Raw genomic sequence first — 26113 nt, forward strand, 5'->3', positions numbered from 1 at the left:
AGCCGTGCTCGTTGCTCGATACGCTGCAAACGTATGTCACACAGTTTCGTTGCGTCAACAGGTCATAAAATTGACATGATCACGATATACATTTTTTATATCGTCTGAAAAATGATACCGGTATTATCGTGAACGATATGTCATCGCACACCCCTTTCGAGGACCTTGTTTTATTGTTGTTGTTTTTAGCTGTATATTAAATAAACTTTGAATCTTTTGCTAGTTTCCCTGATTCATCTTTGTTTTCTATTTCCACCCATCACGTAACATCACACCTCTATTAACACCATATAGAAAAATGTCTACGTGTGTAGGATTACTCATGTGTCCACATTTGTTACCACCCTTAGGTCAAGCATGATTTTTCTCTGTGTGATCTGGGGCCGATATTACTTACAGCAGGTCCATATGCAAATAGTCACCCAGCTTGAGTGCTTGGCCCCAGACTCTTTGCTCAGTGAATGCATGGTCAGCATGAAGTATTTCTGAAACCTGTTAGTATACAGTATGTCATTCTGTTTGCTTTCAGTCAAGACAATGCAAATTGATGGTGATGGTGGCTGTTTCAGTCTCTCTTGTAGACACAACGTGAGGTCTTCTTCGATAACCACAGAAATCTACCCTTCAACAAGCGGACAAAAGATTCAATAGTAGCAAATCACACACATCATCACATATCACATAGCTTATACTGTTATGTTTCAGTCATCTCTTCAGGTAAAGAAGATTTTATGTACTGATTGGACTTGGTGGCAGTAGGTCTAAATAACACACCTTCCTTGCATTACAGTTAACTGGAAGACCGCACGACTTGACTGGTTTGCTCTAGTAGTATCTAACAAAACAAAATCTGCAATCCACCAAATTCCTTTGGTTTTTTTTCTCTATCTGATGACAGCTGAAGGGAAGCTATAGTATAGTACCAGTGTACACCATAGATATCAATATAGAAGTGTTTGCAGTTGCAGAGTGTGTGTATGTGCGTGTATTGTGTCTGCCCATGGAAGCCTCAATTTTTGGAGAATCAAATATTAGTAAGCTGCATTGATTTTGGAACAAACCTCTCCGTTCCTGTGTGAGCTCAGTCTTCCTGCCAAGTTTGTCTGGTCTGTCTACACACTCTTCCTTTCCAAGCAGTAGAGTCGCTTCTCTGAACTAGGTTCAATGTGCAGAGCAACAATCATTCCACGTATCCATTTCTTTCTTGTCTCTCCCTCTCTGATGATATTACTAGATGTCAGACTCGGTGATTAAATAATTATGAGATTGCCTTTTTTGACAGTTGCTAACCACAATGTCTGCATTCCTAGGCTTGGATTTGGATGTTTGTTTGACTTCGAAATGTCACAGTAAAACAAAATCTCGGTCTGCGGTGCTTCACATTGAGTGGCAGAAAGACATACTGTTTAATGTTTCAAATCTGATGCACACAATTTGTGGCAATGTTTCCCAAGAAACAAGAAACTGGCCACCAGCCAATAGAAAAAGATGACAGGAAGAGCAGGAGACTTGCTATGCCTTACATTCTTTTCTCCCTTCAGGCATCCACGGCAAAGGGTATTTCCCTTTGCTGTTTAAAATAAACAGTCTACTGCACATGGTTTAATGCTGTCTTTATTGGTGCAACTCATGCACCTCTGGAACAAACCAGAAATTCATTCAGACTATGTGAATCTCTCATCATATCATTAAAGCAATTGTAATCATTTGTATTCCCAGATAGCGCAGAGAAACGTCCATGTTCCATCTTTTCAAATACAATGCTTTGATTATTACAGAAGGTGATTCATTTGCTGGATAAACCCATTTTTCTATAATTAAAAAGACAAGGATAAGTTCAGTGAGGTGTGCAGTGATGTGTGGGGATTAATTATGCTCATGTGGCACTTTATTGAGACTTTCTGCTCTGAAATCTGTCATCTGCCATGAAAAATATAGAATAAATTGAAAGGGGACTTAAACGTGGCCTCTCTCTGCCCTTTTGATCCTCTTTTTGCTTATCTCTGATCATCGTCTTCCCCTCTCCGTCCATCCCTGTTCAGCTCTTTATCTGTTTCCGTCTCGCTTGTCTCCATTTTATTTTTACCATAAATCTCAGAGGACATTGACATAAACCAAATGAGGCACTTTGCTTGCATTTACTTCTGTACTTCAGTTTTATGTGGATTCAGTAAGAAATGACAAATGAGGGTGTATTTAACATTTGTAATGAGTTTCATTAATAGCTGATTCTATACTGTGTGTACATTTAGCCCACTGTACAGACTTATTTTTTATTCAGTTATATTTTTTTTTATCTACATTATTGTTCTTTTACATTCATACATGGCTTAAATCTGTTCATCAAGCCAATTTATCTTTTTTGCGCCTCCCCATTCTCACCTTAATGTCAGTGTTGACAGTCTGTGTATCAGTAGTATAGAGATAAGATCACAATAAATTCCCAAACATGTATCTGGATTGTTCAGGCTTAAGAAGCATGTGGACATTTTATAGCTGTGGTGTTAAAAAAGTGTGTTTTCCTCGGGCTCCACCAACTCAAAGTGTGTTCTGTAAAAGACGAAGAAAAAACTAACGGCGGCAGCAGATATAAATCAAAACATTTTGCAGAAGGATGTGATTTTATGTAAATGAGATATAGTGGGAAAATGAGTACTGGCCCTTTCCAAAAAAGTCTTCATCGAGTCTGTGTTTGGCTTACAGTATAGGAAAACCTTGGATTGCAGTATCTTACATAAACATGTCTCCATGCATAGATCCTAACAAACACTGCCATTGCTTCCAACTTGAATGATCTCCCTGCTTGTACATTTTTGTTAGCCAAAGTAGGGATTTGTTTGTTCCGCCATCGTGTCATATGCCTGCAAAGTGATAGTATACTATAAGACAAAACGTGCTAGCTTTCCACCTCCTTTTTCTCAACAGAGTGGTATTAGTGTTACAGAAGTAAAAAAAAACAAAAAACAGTAGAACTACATTAGCAAACTATTTTAGCTATTGAATTTATTAGTTAGTATGAGTTAGTTGGAGTTAGTTCGATGGTAAAAACTAGCAAAAAAACCATTAAACCCTATTCTTTCAGTGTTCTTTCAGTGTTCTTTTGGCTGGTATGACACCTGGTATAACACCAGCCAAAAGAACTTGATCAATGGAACAGAAATTTGTAATTAAAAAAAATAAATTCATATTTATCGTTAAATTCATGTACATATTAATATACTTATGTTTGTTTGTAAAGGAGATACTTTTTGGAGCCCTTTAGTTGCTCCTGATTATTTGGCATTATTCCTTCTCATCCCGGACTATAGAGTTGTGTTGACACACGTGAGCATGCTGTAACTCTCCCCTTGGAACACTCCTTTATGTACAAGAGCCTATTCTGATTTTAATTCACTGCAGGGTTAACAGATACTGGAGGCAGAGTGAGCTCAACTCAGCGAGGACAGATCAGATCAATTACCCGATCCATCAATAGACGGCGAGTAGAAACTACCCGGCGCTGTCTGTGGATTAGCTGAATATATTCTCTTTTAATCAGAGTCACCACGACCTTTCATCAATGCCATCTTCCCTCTGACCAATGAGGTGTGAAGAAAGAGGAGTTGACAGGTTTGAATGTCCTTCAGTGTCTGTCCTGTATCATTACCCATCTCTCAAAATAGATCGAAGCTGTCTAAAAAAAGAAATCCGTTGTCATGCATTCACTCGGTTTGATGGAGCTTTGAGACCTTGGTCAAACAGTACTCAAAATTGTAGGTTTTGCTCTCATGTTTGCGTATCCAACATTCAGGTCCAGTTCCATTTCCATGTTTTGTCCTGATATAATTGAAACACTAGTTCTGAAACAACCAGATTGCCTCCATTAAAGTGATTAAATTGAATCCCTAATTTATAAATATAATCGTCTCAGCCATATTGACTACTATATTGTGCAATATAAAGCCTTGCTTCCAGGAAAATCTTGATAGCGTCGCTCACTTCAAGATTTATTGCTAAAAAAGATTTAAAAAAAATATAAATAAATTGCAAGTTAGCTTAAAACAAACTGAACTTATTCTCTCGGGATACTAAAAAGAGCCAAACATTAAAAGCCACACTGAAATATTAACATGTCCACTCAGCAGCTGTGGCTGTTTACAAGTATGCATTTATCTATGTGTGTCTGTTAGTGTGTTTGCACACCCCGAAGGGAGCCACAAGGGGACCAAAACCAAAGGGAGCCCACTGAGGGGAAATAACTGAATCATGCAGCACACAGATGTTTGTTAAATATCACAAAGAGACAGAAAAGACGGGTCCGGTACTGTCAGATTGTTGTGTGGGGATGGTATTCATAAAATCCTGTCTGCCCAGTGGTTAGGTATGCATTAGACAAAAGTGAATCTAAATCCATCTTTGAATCCGTGTCAGCTCGTGTGTAGCACAATTAAATGTAAACTAAACAACAGGAGAAGTGTAAGCCATGCACAAACACCACAATGTAATATTTGGCACGCTTGTATTCATGGAAGTCGAGGAGAAACATTTCAGCTCCACAAGTTTACAACTTTTACGATGATGTAGCTTCATGATAAGGGCGTACAAGCTGAAATATATTTATTCAAATTGATTTTGGCAAACTTTTCATCATTTTAAGAAGCTTTTTACGTGACGAACTGCAGAGAGAATCAGAGGTTAATACCAGCTGTTCAACTGCACAAATGTTGGTGCATCTGCTGATGTCTGTCTGTCCTTATGCAAACTCTTTTCATCCTGAGTATCAACCAGAAACGTAATAATTATGCAAATCTTTGAACTGCGGGAAGGTGCTTTATGATGAGATTGTATATACCATACAGCAGTCGTTACGGTGGTTGAGCCCTCAGGCTATCTCTGCTGAGGCCACCGCCTTTCCCAACACGTCAACATATGTGATGGGCCCTCATTTTCAACACCATTAATCGCGTGGGTGTGGGGGGGGGGGGGGGTGAAGGAGACAAAGAGGGGTTCAAACATTATTCAGTACACTGAGCATTTGACTCAGCATTTTGTCTTGGAAGTCATCTAGGGACTGTATGTGTGTGTGTGCTGAACATTAGCCATTCTTGAGACATACATTTATGAATCGCTATTAGGCGACCCAAGTTCAACATATCCAGGCTTTCTTTGCTTGAGCTGGCTCAACAAAGCGGAACTCGCCGTCAGAGATAATCAGTACTGCGACGGTGGTTATCAGCTTTCTCTGTTAACTCAGGCTTTCTGCTTTCGGTTCTGAGCACGTTCACATAAAGGAGGTGTTTGCAGCATCTGACTAGACACAAACATTGTCAAGTGTACTGATAACAGAGCCACATATTTTAAAAATGAGGTGCAAATTATAATTTTAAAAAACTATAATGAAGTTAAAGACACAATCCACACTGAAAGCAGCAGAGCTGCAGCAGCTAAATGACGGAAGGATGTACAAAAAAAAAAATCGCAGACTGGGTGAATGTGTCGCCGAAGTGGAAAGACTTGTAATATCACTTTACCATAATGTGCACAGGAAGATCGGACTAATTACATGAGGATATTTCATTACATTCATGTATTATTAGACGTATTCTCATGACGTGTATGAAAGTTTTAGTTTTATCATTTCACCTGCAGCCCCGGAGGTGTCAAACGGACCAAGGAGCAAATAAGAAATAAATATAAAATTATAATTCAAGGCGAGATGTAGATTTACTGTCAGATGTTATGAGTAAGCAACAAGTGCAATGCTTTCGTGCATCAATCAGTCCCTGTTGTAGGATGATATCACAGTGAAATGAATCTATACGTCATATAAAAATCACAGGGGAAAGACACAGAGGTTTGTCGGTTTCTAAACACTCTTCCCCCCCGCAGCGGACCGTCTCACTCACTCCTCAGAGGACCGTCTCACTCACTCCTCAGAGGACTGTCTCACTGTCTCACTCCGCGTATCGAGCTCCACTGGATCCTCTCCGATTGCTGATGACAATTTTCAGAGAGAACTGAATGGTCAGTAGGCGGTACTTTTTTTTTTTCGTTTTGATCCAATATCTCCAACATAACCTGCTCCGGACCGGGTTAAGTTTGCAGCATAAGTCGCCACGGTGATCTCGCCACCTTAAGTGAGCGCCACCTTCGTGACGATGACGGCCCGGCTTCAGTCTCAACATACCTCGCTAACCCACTAAATCTCGCTTCATAGAGCAACCCTCTGATCGAGAACAAATTGAATTGGACCTAGAAAACAACAAATATGTCCTCAGGCGACATACACTTGTTTCACGCTATGAAAATGTAATGTACAACAGCACAACAGTAGGATGTTAAAAATCCAACGAACCCAGTTCACTCAGCCATTTAAGTAAGCCAGCATTAGCAACTCAATAAGAGCGACTGTAGAGTCAAAATCCCACAGTAGGGATGATACCGAGGATCGGTCTTAAACTGAGTCAACAATGAAGGAGAAATTAGGGCGGCACGGTGGTGCAGTGGTTAGCATTGTCGCCTCACAGCGAAAAGGTTCCGGGTTCGAATCCGCTCCTGGGCCTTTCTGTGTGGAGTTTGCATGTTCTCCCTGTGCTTGCGTGGGTTCTCTCAGGCTTCCTCCCATCATCCAAAAACATGCACCTCAGGTCAGGTTACCTGGTGCCGCGCTAGTGGCAGCCTGCTGCAGCAGCTCCCCCCTGAGAGCCCCCCTGCTGTAGCAAAGAACTTTCCCCTCGGGGATTAATAAAGTGTATAAAATCTAAAAAAAAATTCATGATGCCTCAGCAATAAATAAATAAACAAACAAAACATTTCTAAGAATAAATAGTGCGCAGACTTAGCATTGTTATTTGCAGTAAAAAAAATTGTTTTTATTAATGTATTGCTGTTAGCTTACATTTAGCTGTTGCTGTTCTACTGTCTAATTTACATTTAGGTCATTTATACATTTAAAAAGCATTAAAAGTATTAATTAACTAATACTGCCAGGAGCAAAAATGAATTTTATTTGCATTAAAACAAATGTATTAATCAATAGCTGTTACCTTACATTTAGCTGTTGTTTTTCTAGTCTCATTTTAGTTTAACTTATTTGTATTAATTATTGATTTTTTTTTTTTTAAAGAATTGATTGATTAATCCTGCCAGGAGCAAAAAAAAAAATCCTAAGTGCCTTGACAACAACTCTCTAACTTTCCTAACAACTATTACTCACAAGTGTTTTGAAAAATGTGACATTTCTTTACTACACAAACTTGCTTTAAATGATACAGTACAATAAAATATGCAACTATCAAATGGCCTTACTCTCTTTGTCTTCGTTCTATAGTTCTCTATCTCGCTCCTTCTCTCTGTAGAAAACTAACACACATCAAGAGTCACTTTTTCTTAACAGGTTTTCTGTCTTATACCACAGTATGGTAATTTTCTCCTGTTCAGTTTTTGGCACCTCTCCAGTGTAATCACAAAGGGGAAATCACCCTTCGAAACACTTCTGAGTGTTTGGCCTTTAATTCATATATTGCATGAAATGAACATGCAGTTTTGTTCACAGAGGGATATAAAAAATAAAAACAACACCACGCTGCTGTCAGTGGAACTAGTTTAATTCAACTCAGATGGGAGGTCCAATAACTAATGTCAGGGCCAATAGAATAAAACGACAACAAAAATGGGACTTGTACTTGATCTGACAGGTATTTTCCAATTTAAGCACGTAGTGGTCTACAAAGTTTTCATATATTCGGCAGTAACAGCACGCTGTCATGCTACTCCTGAGTTAACTCTTGCCATTCCTACAAACGTTGTTAGAAACTTGTCTCAGAGAGTCACACCTACTGATAATCCTCATGAAGTTACATATTTTCATCTTTGGTCTGTGTTTGGCTCTTGTGCAGTTCCATTAATTATCGACCACTACTTCCAGGAGAGATTCTGAATGACCAATCCTTCGTGCATTTAATGCGATCATACTGTTTTAGATTAACCCTGAAATTGTACGCTGCAGTATTTCTATGTAAGTGGAACATTGGATATGTCTGCTGCCTTACTGGCAGAGATGTGATTTGATGTTAGGCTGGGTTAAGGAAAGTCTCGATATCAAACAGGACATAATTTTTTTTTTTTTTTACAAATCCAAGAACATGTAAATTAATTTTGTAAAGGTAGAGTCTGCTTTGACCATTTTTTAAATATTGTGGACAGATCTAAGGAATAGAAGAACAGGAATACAAGTTCTCATGTTAGTTTTATTGATTTTACAAAAGTGTTTGATTTTGGGAACAAAGATCTCCCAGAATTAAAATTATTAGAAGTTGGTGTGTCAATGGGAAGTCTTAAAGTCTTTACTCTCCCTTTGCACTATTAACAGAATCGTGTCAGAATTTAGAGTGTAAAACGTAGTGGTCTCAAATTTTCTTCGGGGTAACACCAGGATTTGTTTTGTGTTCTACTTTTTTGTCCTGTATTTTAATTGCATGGTGTGTACATTTGGATCATTAAACTGTGGTGTTAAGTAGGAGGAAACAATGCTAACTATCTTGTTGTATGCCAATGATGTTGTTAAACTGGCTGAGAATGGGCATAATATGCAATGTGGTCTTTTATAACATAAAATGTTGTCCAAAAGTGAAAACAGCTCTGTGTTTCATACTAGTACAACAAAGTCTTTTTATTTAAGGTGTAAAAAGATATACAAATATGTGGGCTTTTTATGTTGATGAGCATATGGCTTTGTGGTTGTCACATCAGCACTCAAGAGGAGGGAAAGTAACTGTCGAAATTAAATGAAGTAAAGATATTTGTTTTTTTACATATTCAACATTTTTAAGTTGGTTTTTGTCCAGTTCTTTGATTATGTTGATAGGGTTTGAGGCCATGGGTGGAGGGATGTACTCAAGGATTAAAGCTGTCTATAATTGCACCATCAGGTACTGTAAGTCTTACAGCCATTCTCAGCTATATTTCTGGCAATGCATGAGATATGGGGTGTGTTTGATCAAAGGTCAAACACACCCCAGGTCAAAGTGATCAACCTGCCCCACTTTGATCAGGTCAAAATAAAATCTGTGCCGATATAAGAGCTGGTATACTTCTTACAGAAACGGGTCGGTGTGCTGCTTTGGTCGTGGAAAGTTGACTTCAAATGTGTACCATTTGTTTTTATTGCCCATTATGGTAGAAACTTTGTCATCTATTGTTTAAATGTGACAGAAGCCATAGATATGAATGGTTCACAATGACTAGAATGCCTGGAAAAGACACATTTAAATTAACATCCTATTTAAGAAATTCATGGGAGCTCAGGAAGAGAATCTTCTATCAGTAATCAGTAGCAATGAAGATAACAATTATGATGAATTATTCATGCAACTGTTTTCCCTGCATTTTTTGGGGGGGTCATTTGAAATATGCACCTGCTGGAAGTTGTTTCCTTATGGAAAGGAAACTTCTGTATTTTGAATGGTTGATGTAAAAGTGTCAAATTATCCCAAATTAATGAGCCCCTAAATGGCTATGGAATAAAATTCAAATTCAAAATTCAAATTAGTGCAGCTTTAAAGATGTATTTGTTTTTGGTGAGCCTTCAGTATTGCTTTTAAGTAGCTGTGTTGCAGCAACCAATGACACACAATGGACGTTACAGTAAAGTTTAAGAATAACTTCCTGGCAAAGACCTCTGTTTCTAATTAAAGTCAGCTGACAATAAACAACTTCTTCGTCCTGTCAATCATTTGACATGCTCTCTAACAATAATATGAAAGTACTAAATTATAATGAATCAATGATAAAGTGGAATTATATTTTTATGCTAATTATGACTTCAATAGCTTTTTATATATGGTGTTAAATTTGACCTTTATGACAGTAATTTGAAATGCTCTGTGCAAACTCATACAGCTGCTTAGAAGTGTAGTCATGTGTTTCATGCTACACAATACTGGTGATTAATGGGATCTCCATGTGTGTCAAGGCACATAATACACTCAGTGTCTCACTATTGACCAAGGTTAACCAGCATACAGTAGGTCATATGAATAAGTAGGCCATCATTTTCCACAATTTCCTCATCTGTATTCTTCTGTGGTTGCTGTACGTCATTACATACTGTAACATCAACACATTCCAGTACGGACAATCATCTTCACTCAACCTGTCAAACATGCAATTGCAAAAGCACTTGCATCAGTATCAGCATCGCACCTGAGTAAGAAGCTTCCTCTTGGTGAGCCTGAAATACCACAGGATGCATGTGTCAGTAGAACTGGAGTGAGTGGGTGTAATAATACTGGAAAGAACATCCTCCTCCACCACCGACCCAAAAGAAACTAGGTGCCAACAGTAATAATATAATTTGGCGAAACACGGTCATGTTTTTCTTTCATACGACAGATATGATAAAATGGTGCTGAGCTGGCAGGTCCTTAGAGATGACCAAGTATCATGAAATCATGCACGCAAACTGCTCACACTGTAGAGCCACGCATCACATCCAGAGCGTTGTTGGAGCAAACCTCCAAATGAATAACCCACACATAATAAAATTGGATTGTTGAAGACCCCTGATTTCTCTGACTTCTGGCATCAGAAATGTAAAAGCTGTAAAATGAACCAGATGTTTGGTTTCTAGAAGAACATCAGGACTGATGTAAGATGGCTGAGATACTGCAATAACTGTAGAAATGCCCTTGAATACAGCACCGTTTCACCATTGTTGTCATGCAGCCATCAAGGTGAACCGCATGTAAGGTAATGTATGTATTTAATTAAATAGGAATTAAGCTCAGCTACAGCTCCTATTCCAACTATCAGGAATAATGTACTGCCATACAGAGAGCAGGTTTAATGTTAAAGCAATTTGGTACTTGAACATACCATTGATGCATGACAAGTGAAAGGTAGTTAACCATAAAATAGCACATGACCACCAAGATAAAATGGTTAAGATGTGAATCTATAAATAATGTGATGTTTGTGATGATGATGTGATCTTCAAAAAGGATTCCTTCTCTCCTCGCTGGTTCTAAAGCTTCATAGCATGTGAAAAGATTAGGGACACAATCCTCAATTCTCTTAAATTCAGTCAAAATAGAATTTTCTTCTGTCCCCATGGGCAGAGTTTCCTTGCTGCACTGCAGAAGAGGGATACATCCTGGTAGTTGAATGTAGGTCTGCTGCTAGGAAAACTACTTATGTGATTCTCAGGACAACAGATTCAGCTGTCTCAGACTGCTTAATCTACAAAAGTAATTTTGCATGTGAAAAGGACTGTGGAATTTATGCCTAATTTCTTACAGTGTTGTTGTCAGTACTAGTAAAAAATGACTTAAGGCTACAGAATGCAGAGATGAAATGATTCCAGCAAATAAGAGCTTTGTACATATGTGTTACGACCCCTGTCTTTCTACCTGCTGAGGCTCAAGTGGCCTCTTCCTGCTTGAGCTTGCAGTCAGGGAGGGTCGCTAAGGTAACGTGGTGGCACCTGTGTAGGCCTCTACCAGTGCTACAAATACCAGCCTTGTTTCATCTCTCTCTTCGTCTCTCTCTCTCCCTCTTTCTCTCCTTTGGCTTCACATCTCCTGCTTTGGTTCGGTTTACTTAATCACCTTCAACACTTGCATACACATTCCTCACCCATCCATGTGTTACATTCATACATTGTTTCTTCTATAGTTGAACTTTGTTAATTTTAAATAAAACTCTCCATTGGCATTTCAACCTGCCTTGTCTCCTCTCCTCCTTGTCACAAGCGTTGACCTGGCATAAGATATAAGAGTACATTTACCAAGTTACAAAAGAAAAAAAAAAAATCCTCTTTCAATGTTGGATAGGCATCTGGAAGATAATTGAGGTGTTGGGGCAACCGTGGTACCGGACTGAAGGAATGCAGTGGAGAAATCTGATTCATGTCCAACATTACATTTTGTTACCATCTCTCCTTTATTATTTGAATGCCACTCTGATGATAGTAAACCACAACAAGGCAGATGTCAGTCTGTGAGCATGCCTGCATGTCGTTAGGCAAACAACAAAGTCAAGGTATGAATGAGCTTTTCCTCTCCTTTTTTGCTGAAAGTCCAACATTATAGTAATGGTGAGTCAGCTTCTTTCATTTTCTCCGAGGACCAGCAGCTGAGCAAGATAGTGTATAAAAGAGAAAGCTCCTGCTTAACAGTCAAAACCTAAAAAAGACCCAGACTGTCTTTCTATCAGAGCAGAGTGAAACAGGCAGCTGTAGCCAAGTCAGATGAAGGCAGGCGAAACAAAAAGCAGACATTGAACAGGGGAATGTTTGTCTATGCCAGGTACAGTGCAGTAAACTCGAGAAGGGTAACGGTCAGATCAGAGTGTTTCCCAGAGCTGTGGACAGGACTGAGTTAATGACATCATACTGCCCTATCAATAGTCAAGAGTCTGGCCAATTTCTTTCACAAAGTAATTTGTACTCACTATGGTTGGACACAAATATCACCAACCATTCATTAAAATGAAAATATGATGGCCAAGTCATCATCTGTCTTAACCCAGTCTCACGTTGAAATGTACAACAGCTACGTTGGTCAACTGGCATACAAACATATTGGTTTTGCAATAATGGCTCACGACTTGTGTGATCCATATGTTTTTTTTAAATTCCTTTTTACTGGCCTGCTTCCACAAAATGTGACTGTCCAACAAAGCCCACAGGCATCTCAGGCTAACAGATAGGGTGCCTCAGGTTTGAGCACCAAAACCACATGGGTAGTTTGAGTTGAAATAAGTACATTACTTATGTAAGTTAAGTTGTATTAATGTAGGTTTACTTGCTTACGCTACTTAAAACAAATCCACATTGGTTTTCACAGACTTGAACAATACTCCCCTGGGTGAAAGTCCTGTTTTGAGTAACTTCACTTCCTTACTTTTTTTTTTTTTTTTTATCAAGAACAAGCCAATCAAACAATAGATCAACAACAAAATTACAAATCTGGCATTCAAGGATGATTTTCAGCAGTTCAATTGACTTCAATACTCTCTGCTGGACATATTCTGTTACCAAAAAAATCTCAGATTTTCACAGCTGTCCAAAAACAATGGAGGTAAATGGAATTTCACTCTAATCCAAACAAAATAACGTTCACCTCCATTATACGGGAGACAGAAGTCTCAGAGACAGACGACTCAAAACGGAAAAAAGTGAAACTAAAACTATCTGCATGATTAGACACAACCTGAGGTAAGGCAGTGAGTGTTGTTGTTTGTGTGTGTGTAATTTGAGCACTGACCATTTAATATCCTTTCAATTATGGCTTTTCTTCTCTCTTTTGCTGAAAAACAAAATCATATTACACTTCCTGACAAACACGTTTACCCTTTTTACCCAAGCAAATTCTCTCTCTAGCAACAGGCCTATTCACTATTGTCTATATGGTGTCTTTTCATTCTAGGTCATGATGGCGATTTTGAAGGCAAAAACGTGTAAACATTACCAGGTGTATTTTGTGATTTGCAGATATATGTATTGATAAACAGTATGTTTAAAGTTTTTTTTTTTTTTTTTACAAATGACTGAGTGTATAAAGGTTTTGAGTTTAAGACAGTACATGTCAGTCATATTCAATTACAAATTATTTAAAGCTCCACATACTACAATAGGAATTTAAAAGTATAATCTATCATTTATAGAGTTAATAATCGAGTGTCATTAACAGAACAAATAAAAATAAAAAAAAAATTCTATGGAAGTCACCACATTACAAGGCTCCAAAGGTTGACCTCAGATTTACTTTTCACTGTGTTTAATTCACAAAAGTGATCATCTCATATTGATTACTCTGCTTTTTGACACTTGTGTTGTGAATTCAAAGTTGTCAACAAGGTTACTTGTGTTTTAAGCCACCGTTGCACTTTCCTGAATCATGGGGTCTGCTGACGTTAAAGTATTTGTGGATACGCTGTGTGTCAAATGTCTATGTTTGTGTTGTTGTTGTTGTTTTTTTTTGGAAAGAGTGAAAGTGTTATGTAAAAGGCCCCGGAGCACACCACCCCCTCCACCTCCACCCCCTCCCCTTCCAACGACACACAAACACACACCCATCACTTTATTTGAGCCAGCTATGCATGACCTAGTTTAGGAACCTTTCAAGCTGAACAATTAACATTTTTTGGAAGTGTCTTCCTTTATGGCATCCTTGCCATAGATGAACTGACTAAACAAATACCGGGCTTAAACGTAAGCACTTTGGCATGAATACTTGGGCAAGCTCTAATTAAACATGAATGATAAAGGCATGCCTTGTTTGCTCACTCAAGTATATCAGGATACAAGAGGAAGACAACAATATGCAAAGAGAGAGAGTAGAGATGAGGTCTCTCTGCATCCTCTCCACCAAATAATGAAATATAGATCTAATTGCTTTTTATAGCGCCGAATGAATAATGTCCAACTAAGGAATTCGCATCCACCTGCATTTATCTCAACAAACAATATTTTTTTTTATTTATGACAATCACAATAGACTCTTATGATGACTTAATCTTTGTAATTTGTGATTTAATATGCACATATTTCCCTGTAGTTTCTCTGTTTCCCTGACTCACAAAGACAACCTTCAAAGCTCAGGGCTTAGGAGATCTTTAAGACCACTTGTGAGAAATCTTTTAGACTTCTTGCATGCTAGGTAAACAAAGTACTTGGTGCACAAAAGACTGCCATTCAGCTACTGTGCTTCACACAGCAGCACGCCATAAAAATAAGGGCATTCATCAACACAGAAGCATGCACTATGCTTTGTTGCAGCCCTGGTATTCAGTTTCCACCCCCTTTATGCAGTTTGTTAATAACCTCAACAACAGAAGAGAAAGTCAGCGGTAGGTAATAGAGAGTAGATCTCCAACTACAGGCCTGGCCTAGTGGAAATCTGGCCCTCTGTCACCAGACTGTGTTGCAGGAAGAAGTTCAAATGAGGACAAGACAGGCATTCAAATCCCAGGAGCCTTGGCCAGCAGTAACCACACTTTTATTGGAGTGTCAAGTCCGGCCTCGAATGTGTGCTGTTGTTCTTGTTGTTGGCGGCAATGGCGGCAGTGTTGTGCAGTAGTGTGTGCGGGGTGTTCATTGCTCTGTGTGGGAGAGGGCGAGTGGAGACTTTTAACATGGTTTCTCTTGTGTGCAACAAAAGCATCCGATCATTGTGCCACACACTCTCATCTGGGTTCTTTTAAAAAGATTACATCCACTGTAGGCATTTACTCCTACACTCTAGTAGCACAAGGTAAAAAAAAAAATATCCATTCATAAAGCTGGAAAAGAAAGCCGGCTTTCACTCTGCCCTTGTTGCTGTACCTGTACTTATGGTCTGTATTTAAGCTTATTTCTTATCTTTTTGGTAGAAAGTTCAAAATAAATCTGACAGCCAAGCCTAATTGAAAAACTTTTAGCTACTGGAGTCATCCTCCTCCAGCAATAGTCAAAGAATGAATTCAGCATGACAGTATTTGGTGAGCATTGGAAGAAGAAATTAAATTGTGTATTTCACAGAACTGCTGCAAAATCAAACCTTGTAGAAAAGCTTACAGGCTGATGGGGGTGAGAATGTTCTTGTCTACGTTTTTACCAGTAACATTACTTTCCCTTTAAAACAGCATAAATAGATTTTGGGCAGTGTGACAAGCTGTAAACACAACACTGACATATTATCACTCTATAAAGTTGTTATGTATGAACTTGTTAGCAAAAATTGCCAGTTTATCCAACAGACAAAGACCAACATGAGCATTTGTTTGGTAAATTAAATCCAGTATTCACCCCCTCCCCCCTCCTTTTTTTTTTTTTTTTAGCTCTGTTTTGGTCTCCGCCAACTGTTGAAGCAAATATCTGACCCTGAGCTGTTAAACGCTCGACTACTGTATTTTCACCTTGTCTGTTGTTTGGTCCTGAGAAATTAGTGTACAGTTGGGTTATCAGGTTGTTTTTTCTTTTTTGGAAAGCAGCTGCCTGCTGCTACTGCTCTAAAAACAGTTCATGGGAGTTTGCGTCCTGAAAAAAAGCACACTGGGGACAGTTAATGGCTGAGAGGAACTACAGCACAGAGAGGTACAATGGTTGGCTGTGATGGTGCTAGAATTCCAAATAATAATGCCAAGCCAAGTTGCCGAACTTGATCTGCTCAGCACTGATTGTGAACAATTTTATGTCTTTGATGTCCTCAAGTGATTATGAGTGTATAAATGATACCTAAATGATGTAAGACTTTGACTAATTAGTTTACACTAGAGTTGATGAATGAGACTTCTGGGTTTGAAGTTATGAGTCTCATCAATGATTCTGACCAAACGGAGGAAATCCAGAAAATAAAATCATTGCTGGCCAGCAAGACCGAATCCCACCATGAGTTTATAAAACCATTAATTATTATGCTGTTGTTATTAATCACATGATAGTACAAAGCTACTTCTCTAAATGCGCAGTGTAAAACTCTAATGAGCTCCAGGTCAACCACATCATGCCTGAACAAATTAGACACAGTGCAGTTTACCAACTACCTTTATCCAACACACACATTTCCTCTACCTCTGCTCCCAATCCCTGAAAAACTCTTAAGCGCCATGAAAAACCATTTCAGTGCTCTCTGCAGGTTTTCACCTCGCTAAAATGCGTCACTAAGAACTTTTATCTTCACCAGGCATTCATTTTTAACGATACATTTTTAGATTTTAAGACCTGTAGACAGTAGAATATCACCACTTGGACCGACTCTTACTACTCATACCTTGAATGCTGCCTCTCGACTGTGTTTTACACAGCCTCCAATCCACCCACACCAGCCAGTGATCAGCTGCCCAGAAGACTGGAAAGAACTGGATCTTTGTTGGCTCTAGGTATTAATTTGCTTTTTCATTCAGGTGTTTTATTGATTTAGGTTTTTTTACAGTAGATATTAATATTAAATTCTTGCGATACATACATATTTTAGAAAATTCATCAAAGAGAATAAAATAATAAAAAAGTTTGTCTATTTTAACGGAAGGAAGTATGGTTAAAGGTAGTTCAGGTGCTTCATGCATGTCAGTGGTAATGGAAACTTTTTCTACCAAAACTGCATTTTCTGTGTTTAATCACATTACAGTTAGTTGTTGGCTGGTAACCACTTTTGAATCACATTAATAATTAAAATAATTAAACTGAAATGAAGTCCCAGGTCTGCAGTGGCTTTATTTCTTCCTAAATGTCACGATAGCAGTCTGCATACTGAGCTTCAATCCTACACCAGTTAAAGCCAATGTATTCATTGAATGTGGTTAGTATTGCCATACATGCTGCTTTATGTTTTTCAATGTATGTTCTGGTAGCTACGTACAGTACATTCACTAACGAGTGAATAGGATTCATTATTTTCATTTAACACAGAACCATCATATTAACTTATACATCTTGCTTAAGAGCACATAAAATGACTCGCACTCTGGCCCTGTTCAAACAATACTTGGATGATCCGATCACAATTGGACTGCCGAAAGTCTGTCAGTTCACACCTGGCATTAGATTGTGTTTCCACATGTGTCTCTATTGACTGCCTGTGATTGGATCTAAATTCAAGCCTCAATATGTAAATAAATGTATTATTTTTGTTTGTAGGGACCAAATGTATTGTTCTTTCAAACTATTGGGAAGCAGCAATGCACTTCCTGTGCTTAGTCTGCTGGAAATTAAAAGAAGAAGAAGAGGAAATTAGAAGAATTGGCTTGTTGTTGTTTCATACTTTAGTTTCGACGCTATTGGCTGACGAATGGCATACTATCGCTTATGCAGAGGACCTCAACTGAGTAGGCGTTCCTTCGATGTGGCCCAGGACACGTTCAGATACACACTGCTAAAAGAATGCTGCAATATGCGTTCTGATAAGTTTTCTGAGCGATCGGATCTCAGTGAATCTTCCATTCGTCTTGGGTGCATTCACACTCGTCCTTAAAGTTGTCCACTTGTGATCGGATCACCCAAAATGCATGTTTATGCCAGGTGTGATCAGGGCCTTAGTGACCATCAGGTCTACACTTAAGAATCCATTAACAAGATTTTCTACTCACTTAAAAGAATAAAGAGGGTTCTCGTGTTTTTTAAAGCAACCTGACTCATTCCATTTCCTTGAAAGTACACAGTAAAGCATGGGGAACAATAATGCTACAAAACATGACCCTGCTACCTGAAGGTGTCAGAATATGTGCTTTAGATATTATTTAGCATAATTAAATGATCTTTTTTTTTTTTTTTTTTTTATTAATTACTACCATCTAATTAAATATTTAACAGCACACATGAGAATGTACATAAGTAAAATACCTGCATGCACCATAAGACAATATCTTTGACACACGTTTATGTGTTACACTGTTACGAGCAGACAGATGAGACCGACAGCCATTCCCCAACACCTTCGTCTGCAACATGCTTGTCACAACCCAAGGAAGCAGCTGCCCGCTTTATAGTCAGGAACCCATAATGCACTGGTAGCCCCTGTGCATGCCGGGTGTTAGGATTTAATTGGATATTAGTATCCAGCAGTGTATGAATTAATCAAATCATTTCCATCCATTAATTTAGTGGAGGAACATACAATTAAAGCCTTATTAGTGTGCTCTCAGGAGTATGCCTTTTCATCCCTCTGCAGAACATTGAGAGTTGGCCACAGTCCAGTGTAAAGCATTTTCCCTGCTTGAATCTGGTGCCTCCTCATGATGGGCACTCTGTCGATCTACAGAAAGTTGCTGCAAGCTTAAAGCAAGGAAAACGTCTGTCTACAGTCAGGTGCTACTTTCCCCAGGGCTATAGTAAAGGCTAAAACTTTTAATGAGAGCTTATCTAAATTAAAAAAATACATTGTTGGCTTCTATGTTTAGTTTTTACTATTTGTCAGATAATGAATTTATAAGGTCAGAGGGCTGACAAGTTTTAGAGAAATTCAATGTGGTGAAACTTAACTATGAAAAGCAACACAAAAATGCCCTAAATAGGGTGAAAAGAGATTTGGAGATTTAGGCAGTGAGCAAACATAATCCAGGGCCCTAATGTAGGTCATTTATGATCATTTACATATTTATATATTTTACAAACTGTAGTGCACTGCTTTTCAAATGTCTTTCCAGAAAACAAATAAATATTTTTTTCATAATAAAAAAATGAAGGAAGTAAAGCTCAGCATCCAAACCGCTAATATCATGCAATTCCTCATTCTGGCCACCTGGTTTGTCTTAGCATTAAGTTGAAATCAAACATCACATAAACACAACAATTCTAGGATGCCTTCCCCCCCCCCCCTTCTTCCTCTCTCTGAGAATCGAAGTTAAAACGTTTTGCACAAAGTAATCCAGACTGCTCAGATGAGCAGCCATTTTTAATTAAAACCATTTGCAGAGGAAACCAAAGTGAGAAAAAAAGAGCCAAGGGATTTAACACTCTGTCATCCAAGGCTTCAGCGGATCAAAGAGTTTTAGTTGTGCTTTTTAATGGTTACGTAACATTTTCTATGAAATATTGGGTCTGAGCACCATGTAGTCAATCCAAAAAAGGGGCAGTACCACAAATTGCCTGCAGTCAACTTTCAAATTTCAGGCCAGATACAATAAGCCTATGTTTCTGCCTAAGTATAGCTGTCAATCAATATAATACTACTGCTGTAAAGGGACACTAAGAATAGGCAGCAACCTCTGAAACAATATTCTATAGCATTCTACCCAAGACATTTCTGTTTTAGGATACAGTATATGTATGTGTGCATATTCATTGTATGTATGTAGATTTGTGTCTGTCTGCTTTCCTGCCTGCCTGCCTGGCTGGCTGCCATGTGGCCCAACTCTTACTGTCATCCTGTCTGACATTAGGGCTAAGCTGGATCTCATTAGGACCAAGGTGGCAGTGATCCCGTCAACATCACTTTGGCTCCTGCCATATGGGTTGCCTCCAAGGTAACGGGGCTGCATCAGTTTCCTCAGAGCTGCGAGCCTTGTTATAGCACATGCACAAACACACAGACGGCGTATGTACTCTCTAGACAAGTGCACGCTGTACATTGAAAGCTGAATAAACACATCAAACAGAGAAGACAAACATTGATGATAAGATAATCAGGTTAGATCTATTGGTGAGTGGTGACAAATAAATACAGACATATCTACAGATATACAAAGGAGTAGGCACAGAGTACAGTGTCTTTCCTAAACTTGTTTGGCATACAAAGTACAAAAACTACACAAGGACAATCAATTGGATGTGTTTTTTGTTTTTTTTATGAGCTATGAATTTGAAAAATTTGGAAATTATTTGGTTATCAGCAAAACATAGTCAGATTAGTTTGTTATTAAATATATAGTTCAGAGTGAACAAATCAGTCCTTGCATCTTCATGTAAAACATGACAGTGAAAGGTTTTTAAAATGTGTTACTGAATAATAATTCATGATGATGAATAAATAAACTCTTACTATTAGTCATCAATTTTAAAGGGAACAATCAATTATCAGAAGCAGCAGCAGCAATGGTTTACGATACTCTTATAAACTCTAATAAATCAGATTGCTGTTGATGACCTAAGTGATCAAACACCGCTATAAACTGACTTTTTCCCAATCCCTTCCTCCAAACTTGTCACAATAATCTGACTATAAAGTGAGTATAAAGTGTCAGCTGAGGAGAAAATGAAAAAAGACAATCGAAAATGGCAGAGCAGTCGGTGAGATCTGCAATTTTTTTTTTATTTTTTTTTTTTCTTTCCCCAAATTCGATCAGGAAAACTTTTGATCTAATAAATCTCAATTTCTCAAGATACTGGACAACATCACAGCCCAAACTCAGTTTGGACTTGTGGTCAAGTCTCTGTTAAACGCTGTCGAGCAATGTACATCAAAATCCCAGCAGAAGCTCAAATAGATAGCAGCGCACTTCTCTTGCAGCAAGTGTCTGACTTTTATTAAAGACTGTCCGAGTAAGCAGAAAGTCATTTATGATTTTGTTTAGTGCTTCTTTGCCCCAGCTCGTAAAAAATGCTGAATTCATGACATCCCATGTCATAAATAGATAGTAGCAATGTGTATTTTATAAGACCACTAATAGACAGTCACTGATATTTGAAACTCCTTATATTGTGTGCAAATTCCCCACAAACTTGACCAGAAATATTTCTTTAGATTTACTATTAAACAGCAGCACCTTTTTACACTTCTGTATTTTTAAGCCTGCTACCATGTTTTTTATGGTCTACATTATGGCTAGATTAATGAAATTTGCTGCTATTAATTGTGTGGTTAATTTAATTCCTTAACATGCAACTAGGACGCCAGAATATATTTGAAACACGACAACTGTGTCAAAGTTCCACTTTGACAGATTGGCGGCTACTATAGACTTTTTCCCTTTGGCCTGTTTGTTTTGTTTCAGCCCCCACCATCACAAAATCAGCTGTTTATTTCATCAGTTTGGCAACAAAAGCATGTGATCAATCATTTATAATTTATGATGCGGCCAATGGCATAGGGCCCATAAAAACAGATATTTGCAGTACACCACGTCTTAGCGAGACCTCCTGATAACAGACCAATAAATTTTGTTGTTGTACTTACACACAGGCCCCTGATAAGAGGTAAACTTTGCCTCCGTGTTATAGTAGAACACAGGGCTCTACTGACAGAGATGATGTTGTGATCACATGCTACTATAACAATGACCCCGTCCGTTAATTCCTGTTCCCCCCAGCCGGAATCCTGCTGCCTTTCCCAAGCCCTGCTGTTGTTATTATTTTCAACTTCTCAAGGCAAACGCCCTAAATCCCTGCTGCCAAATGGGTCTGACTCCATCTATTTGATACTCTAGAGAGACATGCTATGATACAGGTACACTGAGGAAAAAACCATTAATCAGGAAAATTTTTATCTGCTGCTCTATAAAGCTAAACTCGAATATTTATCAGAGTTTGACACTAAACAGGTACCTGCAGACACGACCTGCAGATATATTCATAGTCCTTACCTTGACATGCTGTCCGTGATGCAGTTCTGACCTGGGTATCCTTCACCTCTGGCTGACAGTGACCCTTGTGCCATGCCTGGCCGAGATTTCCACGACTCCATTAACGCCGTTACTGGTGAAATTAGATTCAACAAAGCGTTGGACTGGTCCCTAACATCATGCCGTGTGAAAGACATTGTTCCTTGCGCTCCAATCTGGTAATGGAATGAGTGTCCACCGGAATTAACTCCAACAATGGCGGATGTGGACATGCTGTTATTCTCTTGGTAATAGCTGCCATCAGTGGGCTCCTGCTTAACCCCTTTAGACAGGACATTGTTGGAGAACACATCGGGCTCATAGTTCCCATTAATAGAGGAGACAGGGGGTCCTAAGATACCAGAAAGACTGTATTCATCGATGTTATTCCTCAGGGACAGATAAGTGGTCTCAGAGACAGGGAAGAGACCAAGAGATGGTGGTTGCTCACCAAAGGGCTGTTGATTCATACATCCCTCATTTTTAGTTGGCTCACTCTTAATCTGTGTGATAAAGGGTGTGCTACTCGCATTACACTTGGAGCTGCCTAAACACATGCTCCTGAAGTCAGTCCCAGGCTCGTTCTTAATGTACTTAACCATGCCCATCTGGTCTAAGCCGACGTTGAACACCTCCCCGTCTACCATCTCCACCTTAGGGAACTCAAAGTTTTTAAAGTCTGTGTCTCTGGTCAGTCCTGCTGCTTCTGGGCTGTTGGTGTCATTCTGCACCAAACCCAGTCCACCAGCAGGACTCGACACAGGAAACCCACCAGAGGAGGGGTTCTGTGGGCTGCTCACAGTCATAGTGCCCCCTGTGGCCGGACTAGAGATGGAGGGCCTTACTGTGCCGCAGTTGTTGGTGGTGCCGGTGCAGCTGCCACCTGTGGGGCTCGAGACAGACGACCTAATGTTACATGTAGTGCTGCAGGACGGAGGCGATCTCACACTACTCATGCTCTGAGGGCTGGACATAGGGGACCTCATGACATTGAGCGGGCTGGTGAGTGGTGGTGAGCCCACCGTGCTGGACTCCACAGGGCTACATGTGACTGAATTCCTGCGCTTGATGTTGGCCAGAGTTGCAGCACATGAAGTCTGGCTGACAGGACTACTGACGGATGAGCATAATGGTCCAAAGCACGTAGGAGGACTGGTGGTAGAAGACACCATATTGTTACTGCCTCCAGGGCTGGAAATGGAGCTGGAGGTCTGGGGACTGCAGGACAAAGAAGAGGCCAGCATGGATGCTGAGCTAACCGGAGTCCCGGTGGTGCATTCTCTGGGAGTGGTGCTTGGCTGCTGGAAACCAAATGGCTTTACCTTGGGGCTCTTTGTGGAGCCACACTGGTTCTCCTCCAGAGGCCGTCCACATACTGGATACAGCTTCCCAGGGCTGGTACTGCCCCCATGCTGGCTAAAAGCAAAGTCTGCCTCTCTGGCAGCATTCATATACAGGCCCATGGACTCAGCCACAGTCTTGGAAAGCTCCTTGGAGTCCATTTCCTGCTTATGACCATGGAGAGAGTTGTTGAAGTGTGGGAGAACAAATGGCTGGTTCTGGCTGAGCCGAATCATTGGCTGCTCCTGCTTCTTTGTATTGTTGTCTTTGCAGTCGGTGGCCGGGCTTCCAGCGGGGCAGCTGACATTGACTATGTCCATCAGGATATCGCTGTTAGTCAGACTTGAATCCTCTGTGCTGCAGCAGTACTCCATAGTGCTGGGGACCTGAGACCATTTGTTCTCTGTGTCATTTCCATCAAAGAAACTTTGGTATCTTTTGGTCTCCATTGCTGGCTCATTGATTCACCTGGTAAATGTCACACACACAGAAAAAAAAAACAGTTTACTATTCTGTGTCAAATTTGTTATTAAAGGTACTTTAAGAACAAACTCTGTCAGATTAAATGATATCAGGAATATGCCAATCAATATAAAATAATATCCAAATCCATAATTTAGTTGTTTTTTTGATAGATGCCAAAGCAGCAACTTCCACTTAGGTTAAAAAAAAAAAAAAAAAGACAAAGAAAAGGTGGGGCAAATAAGAAATGTCTGTTTGAATGGCGAACATGTACAAAAAGCACATAATACGTGTATAGATTTAAAATTATACAGGATTACTTTTCCAGAACACCAGGACAATTCATGCATTATACGCTGCGTAACGTTAAAGCTAAAAAATAAAAAATAAAAAAAAGAGTCTGAAGCAAGTATACAGTATTTCCTCTCTCACAGATAAAGCTCCTTATCGCTGCACTACAGAGGATGTACAGTATGATAACTTGAGGAAAAGTGCACTGCAAGGGGTTAATTTATCTCCGTGACGTTGCCTGGGCCTTTTGTTTAAATTCCCACCTCTCCTGGGCGCCTATTGGCCAGCTCAGCCAGAAACCCAGCAGCTCCATCAGGCCATTCATGGATTGGTCCGCAACCTGTCACTCAATAGTTATTTCTCTTGCAGCCACAACATAGCTGCGACATAACTTGAAATGTTGTTTCGGGCGCCGGAGCAGCTTCGTCATGTGCAAAAGCAACAAATATATTGACAACAATTAACCAACTAACCCGACAGAGTGCAATAACAACGCACTGCTTTCGTTGATAAGTCGGCATGTATTTTACATGTGACAGTGCACTTCTTGAAGGGCTCACATCTCGAGCAGCCAAGACATCAGAGTTAAAGTTTGTTAGGTTGCCTACAAAATACCCCATGTGCAGACCCCCAAATATGAGAATAAGAAAATTAAATAGATGTCAGCCCTGATAACTCCTTTCTATATTCACGGCCGCGACTACCCTGCCTCTGTCGGACATGCAACTCTCTGCATATCTCTCCATTTTGCGTGTGCGCAGAGTAAAAAAAAAATAGACGAGAAAAAAAAGACGATTTTTACTTTCTGGTTGCAGTTACAGTAAAAAAAAAAAAAAAAAAAAAAAAAAAAAAATAGTTTTGCTGTGTTAAAGTCTCATATTCCGCTTTCGGAATGACAAGAAGAATTAAAGTGCAGTAGAAGGATTTTTTTTTTTTTTTTTTATATATAAATTATTCAATCACATTTATAGACAGAATTTGACAGCACTGGGATATTTTTTAACTAAGTCCAGGCAGGTGAGTGCAGAAAATATTCAACCTGCTGACAATGTTTTTAAAATGTTGTGGCTATTTTTTTGCAATCACATAAACTTCTTGGCGACTTTTATAGTGGACCAGACACAGCTCTAACGGTCCCGGTTAAAAGTTATCAGATTTCTTCTCCACGGCAAATGGACCGGGGATGCAAGCGCTCAGATATTCGACTGAACAATGAGGAGTTTATTTTCATTATCACCCCGGACCCAGCGCGAAATTAAACATGTACAGTGAAACACGGAGCTCTGTCCTTCCTTACCTTAATTACGACATTCAGAGTTGTCAGGTGGCTGTGTTGCTGGGCAGCGATAATCCAGAGGACAGGGGGAAGGGGTGGGGGGGGGAAGACACGCGAAGCAAAGTCAATAAATATCAACAAATGTGTTTCTGTCTACTCTTCCCAGTACATTGTTTGCAGTTTGACAGATAGACACACTGGAGAAGTCGACTGCGTATTATCACTAGTAATCCTCCACAGCGAGCCGCTGCTCCTGACAGGACGAACGACAGCGACGGGTCGGACCACAGCGCCGGATAATCTCACATCATGGCCGTAATTTTACAGATTACCGATTACCAGGGCCCTAGATGAAAAGAGTAATAAAAACAAACGAAGGAGTCGGTTGGACTTGCAGTCAGAGCGACGTCATTCTGTGCACATGGACCCTCCTACTGCAACGAGTGCAACACAAACTCCGAGGAGGGGAGGGGAGGGGAGGGGAGGAGGGAGGGAGGGGCTCCGCGCGCAGGTAGACAGAGCCGTCTGGAAATAGGGCACCGGACTCGGTGCAGTGTGGTTTGAAACAAACTCTCATGTGACGGTCAGAATCAGTCTTTTTTTTTTTTTCTTTATGTGAAATATTTAACATTTTATCGCTCGAGCTGAATCCTCTGTCCTCTTTCCTCTGCGCTTTATAATATTTTCTAGTGTCACCTCTGAAAAGGTGTGCCATTGAGGTCCTTGACAGTCACTCACACCCATCGACAA

The 26113-nt window shown here is 39.6% G+C and overlaps 1 protein-coding gene across 1 annotated transcript in view; it reads right to left on the reverse strand.

Moving 5' to 3' along the window:
- The window catches only part of nr3c2 (nuclear receptor subfamily 3, group C, member 2), a 79877-nt gene extending 54085 nt beyond the window's left edge, over positions 1-25792 (reverse strand). The window contains exons 1-2 of the mRNA XM_069168055.1: positions 25385-25792; positions 21976-23802 (exon numbers count right to left, since the gene is read on the reverse strand). Of these exons, the coding sequence (XP_069024156.1) occupies positions 21976-23783 (1808 nt within the window). The 5' untranslated portion in view covers positions 23784-23802; positions 25385-25792. The remainder of the gene's footprint in view (positions 1-21975; positions 23803-25384) is intronic.
- Between the last annotated feature and the right edge of the window lie 321 nt (positions 25793-26113).

The sequence above is a fragment of the Embiotoca jacksoni genome, unplaced genomic scaffold (genome assembly GCF_022577435.1).
Source record: "Embiotoca jacksoni isolate LCO1_2020_lvr unplaced genomic scaffold, fEmbJac1.0.p SCAF_4, whole genome shotgun sequence".
Lineage (NCBI taxonomy): Eukaryota > Metazoa > Chordata > Actinopteri > Embiotocidae > Embiotoca > Embiotoca jacksoni.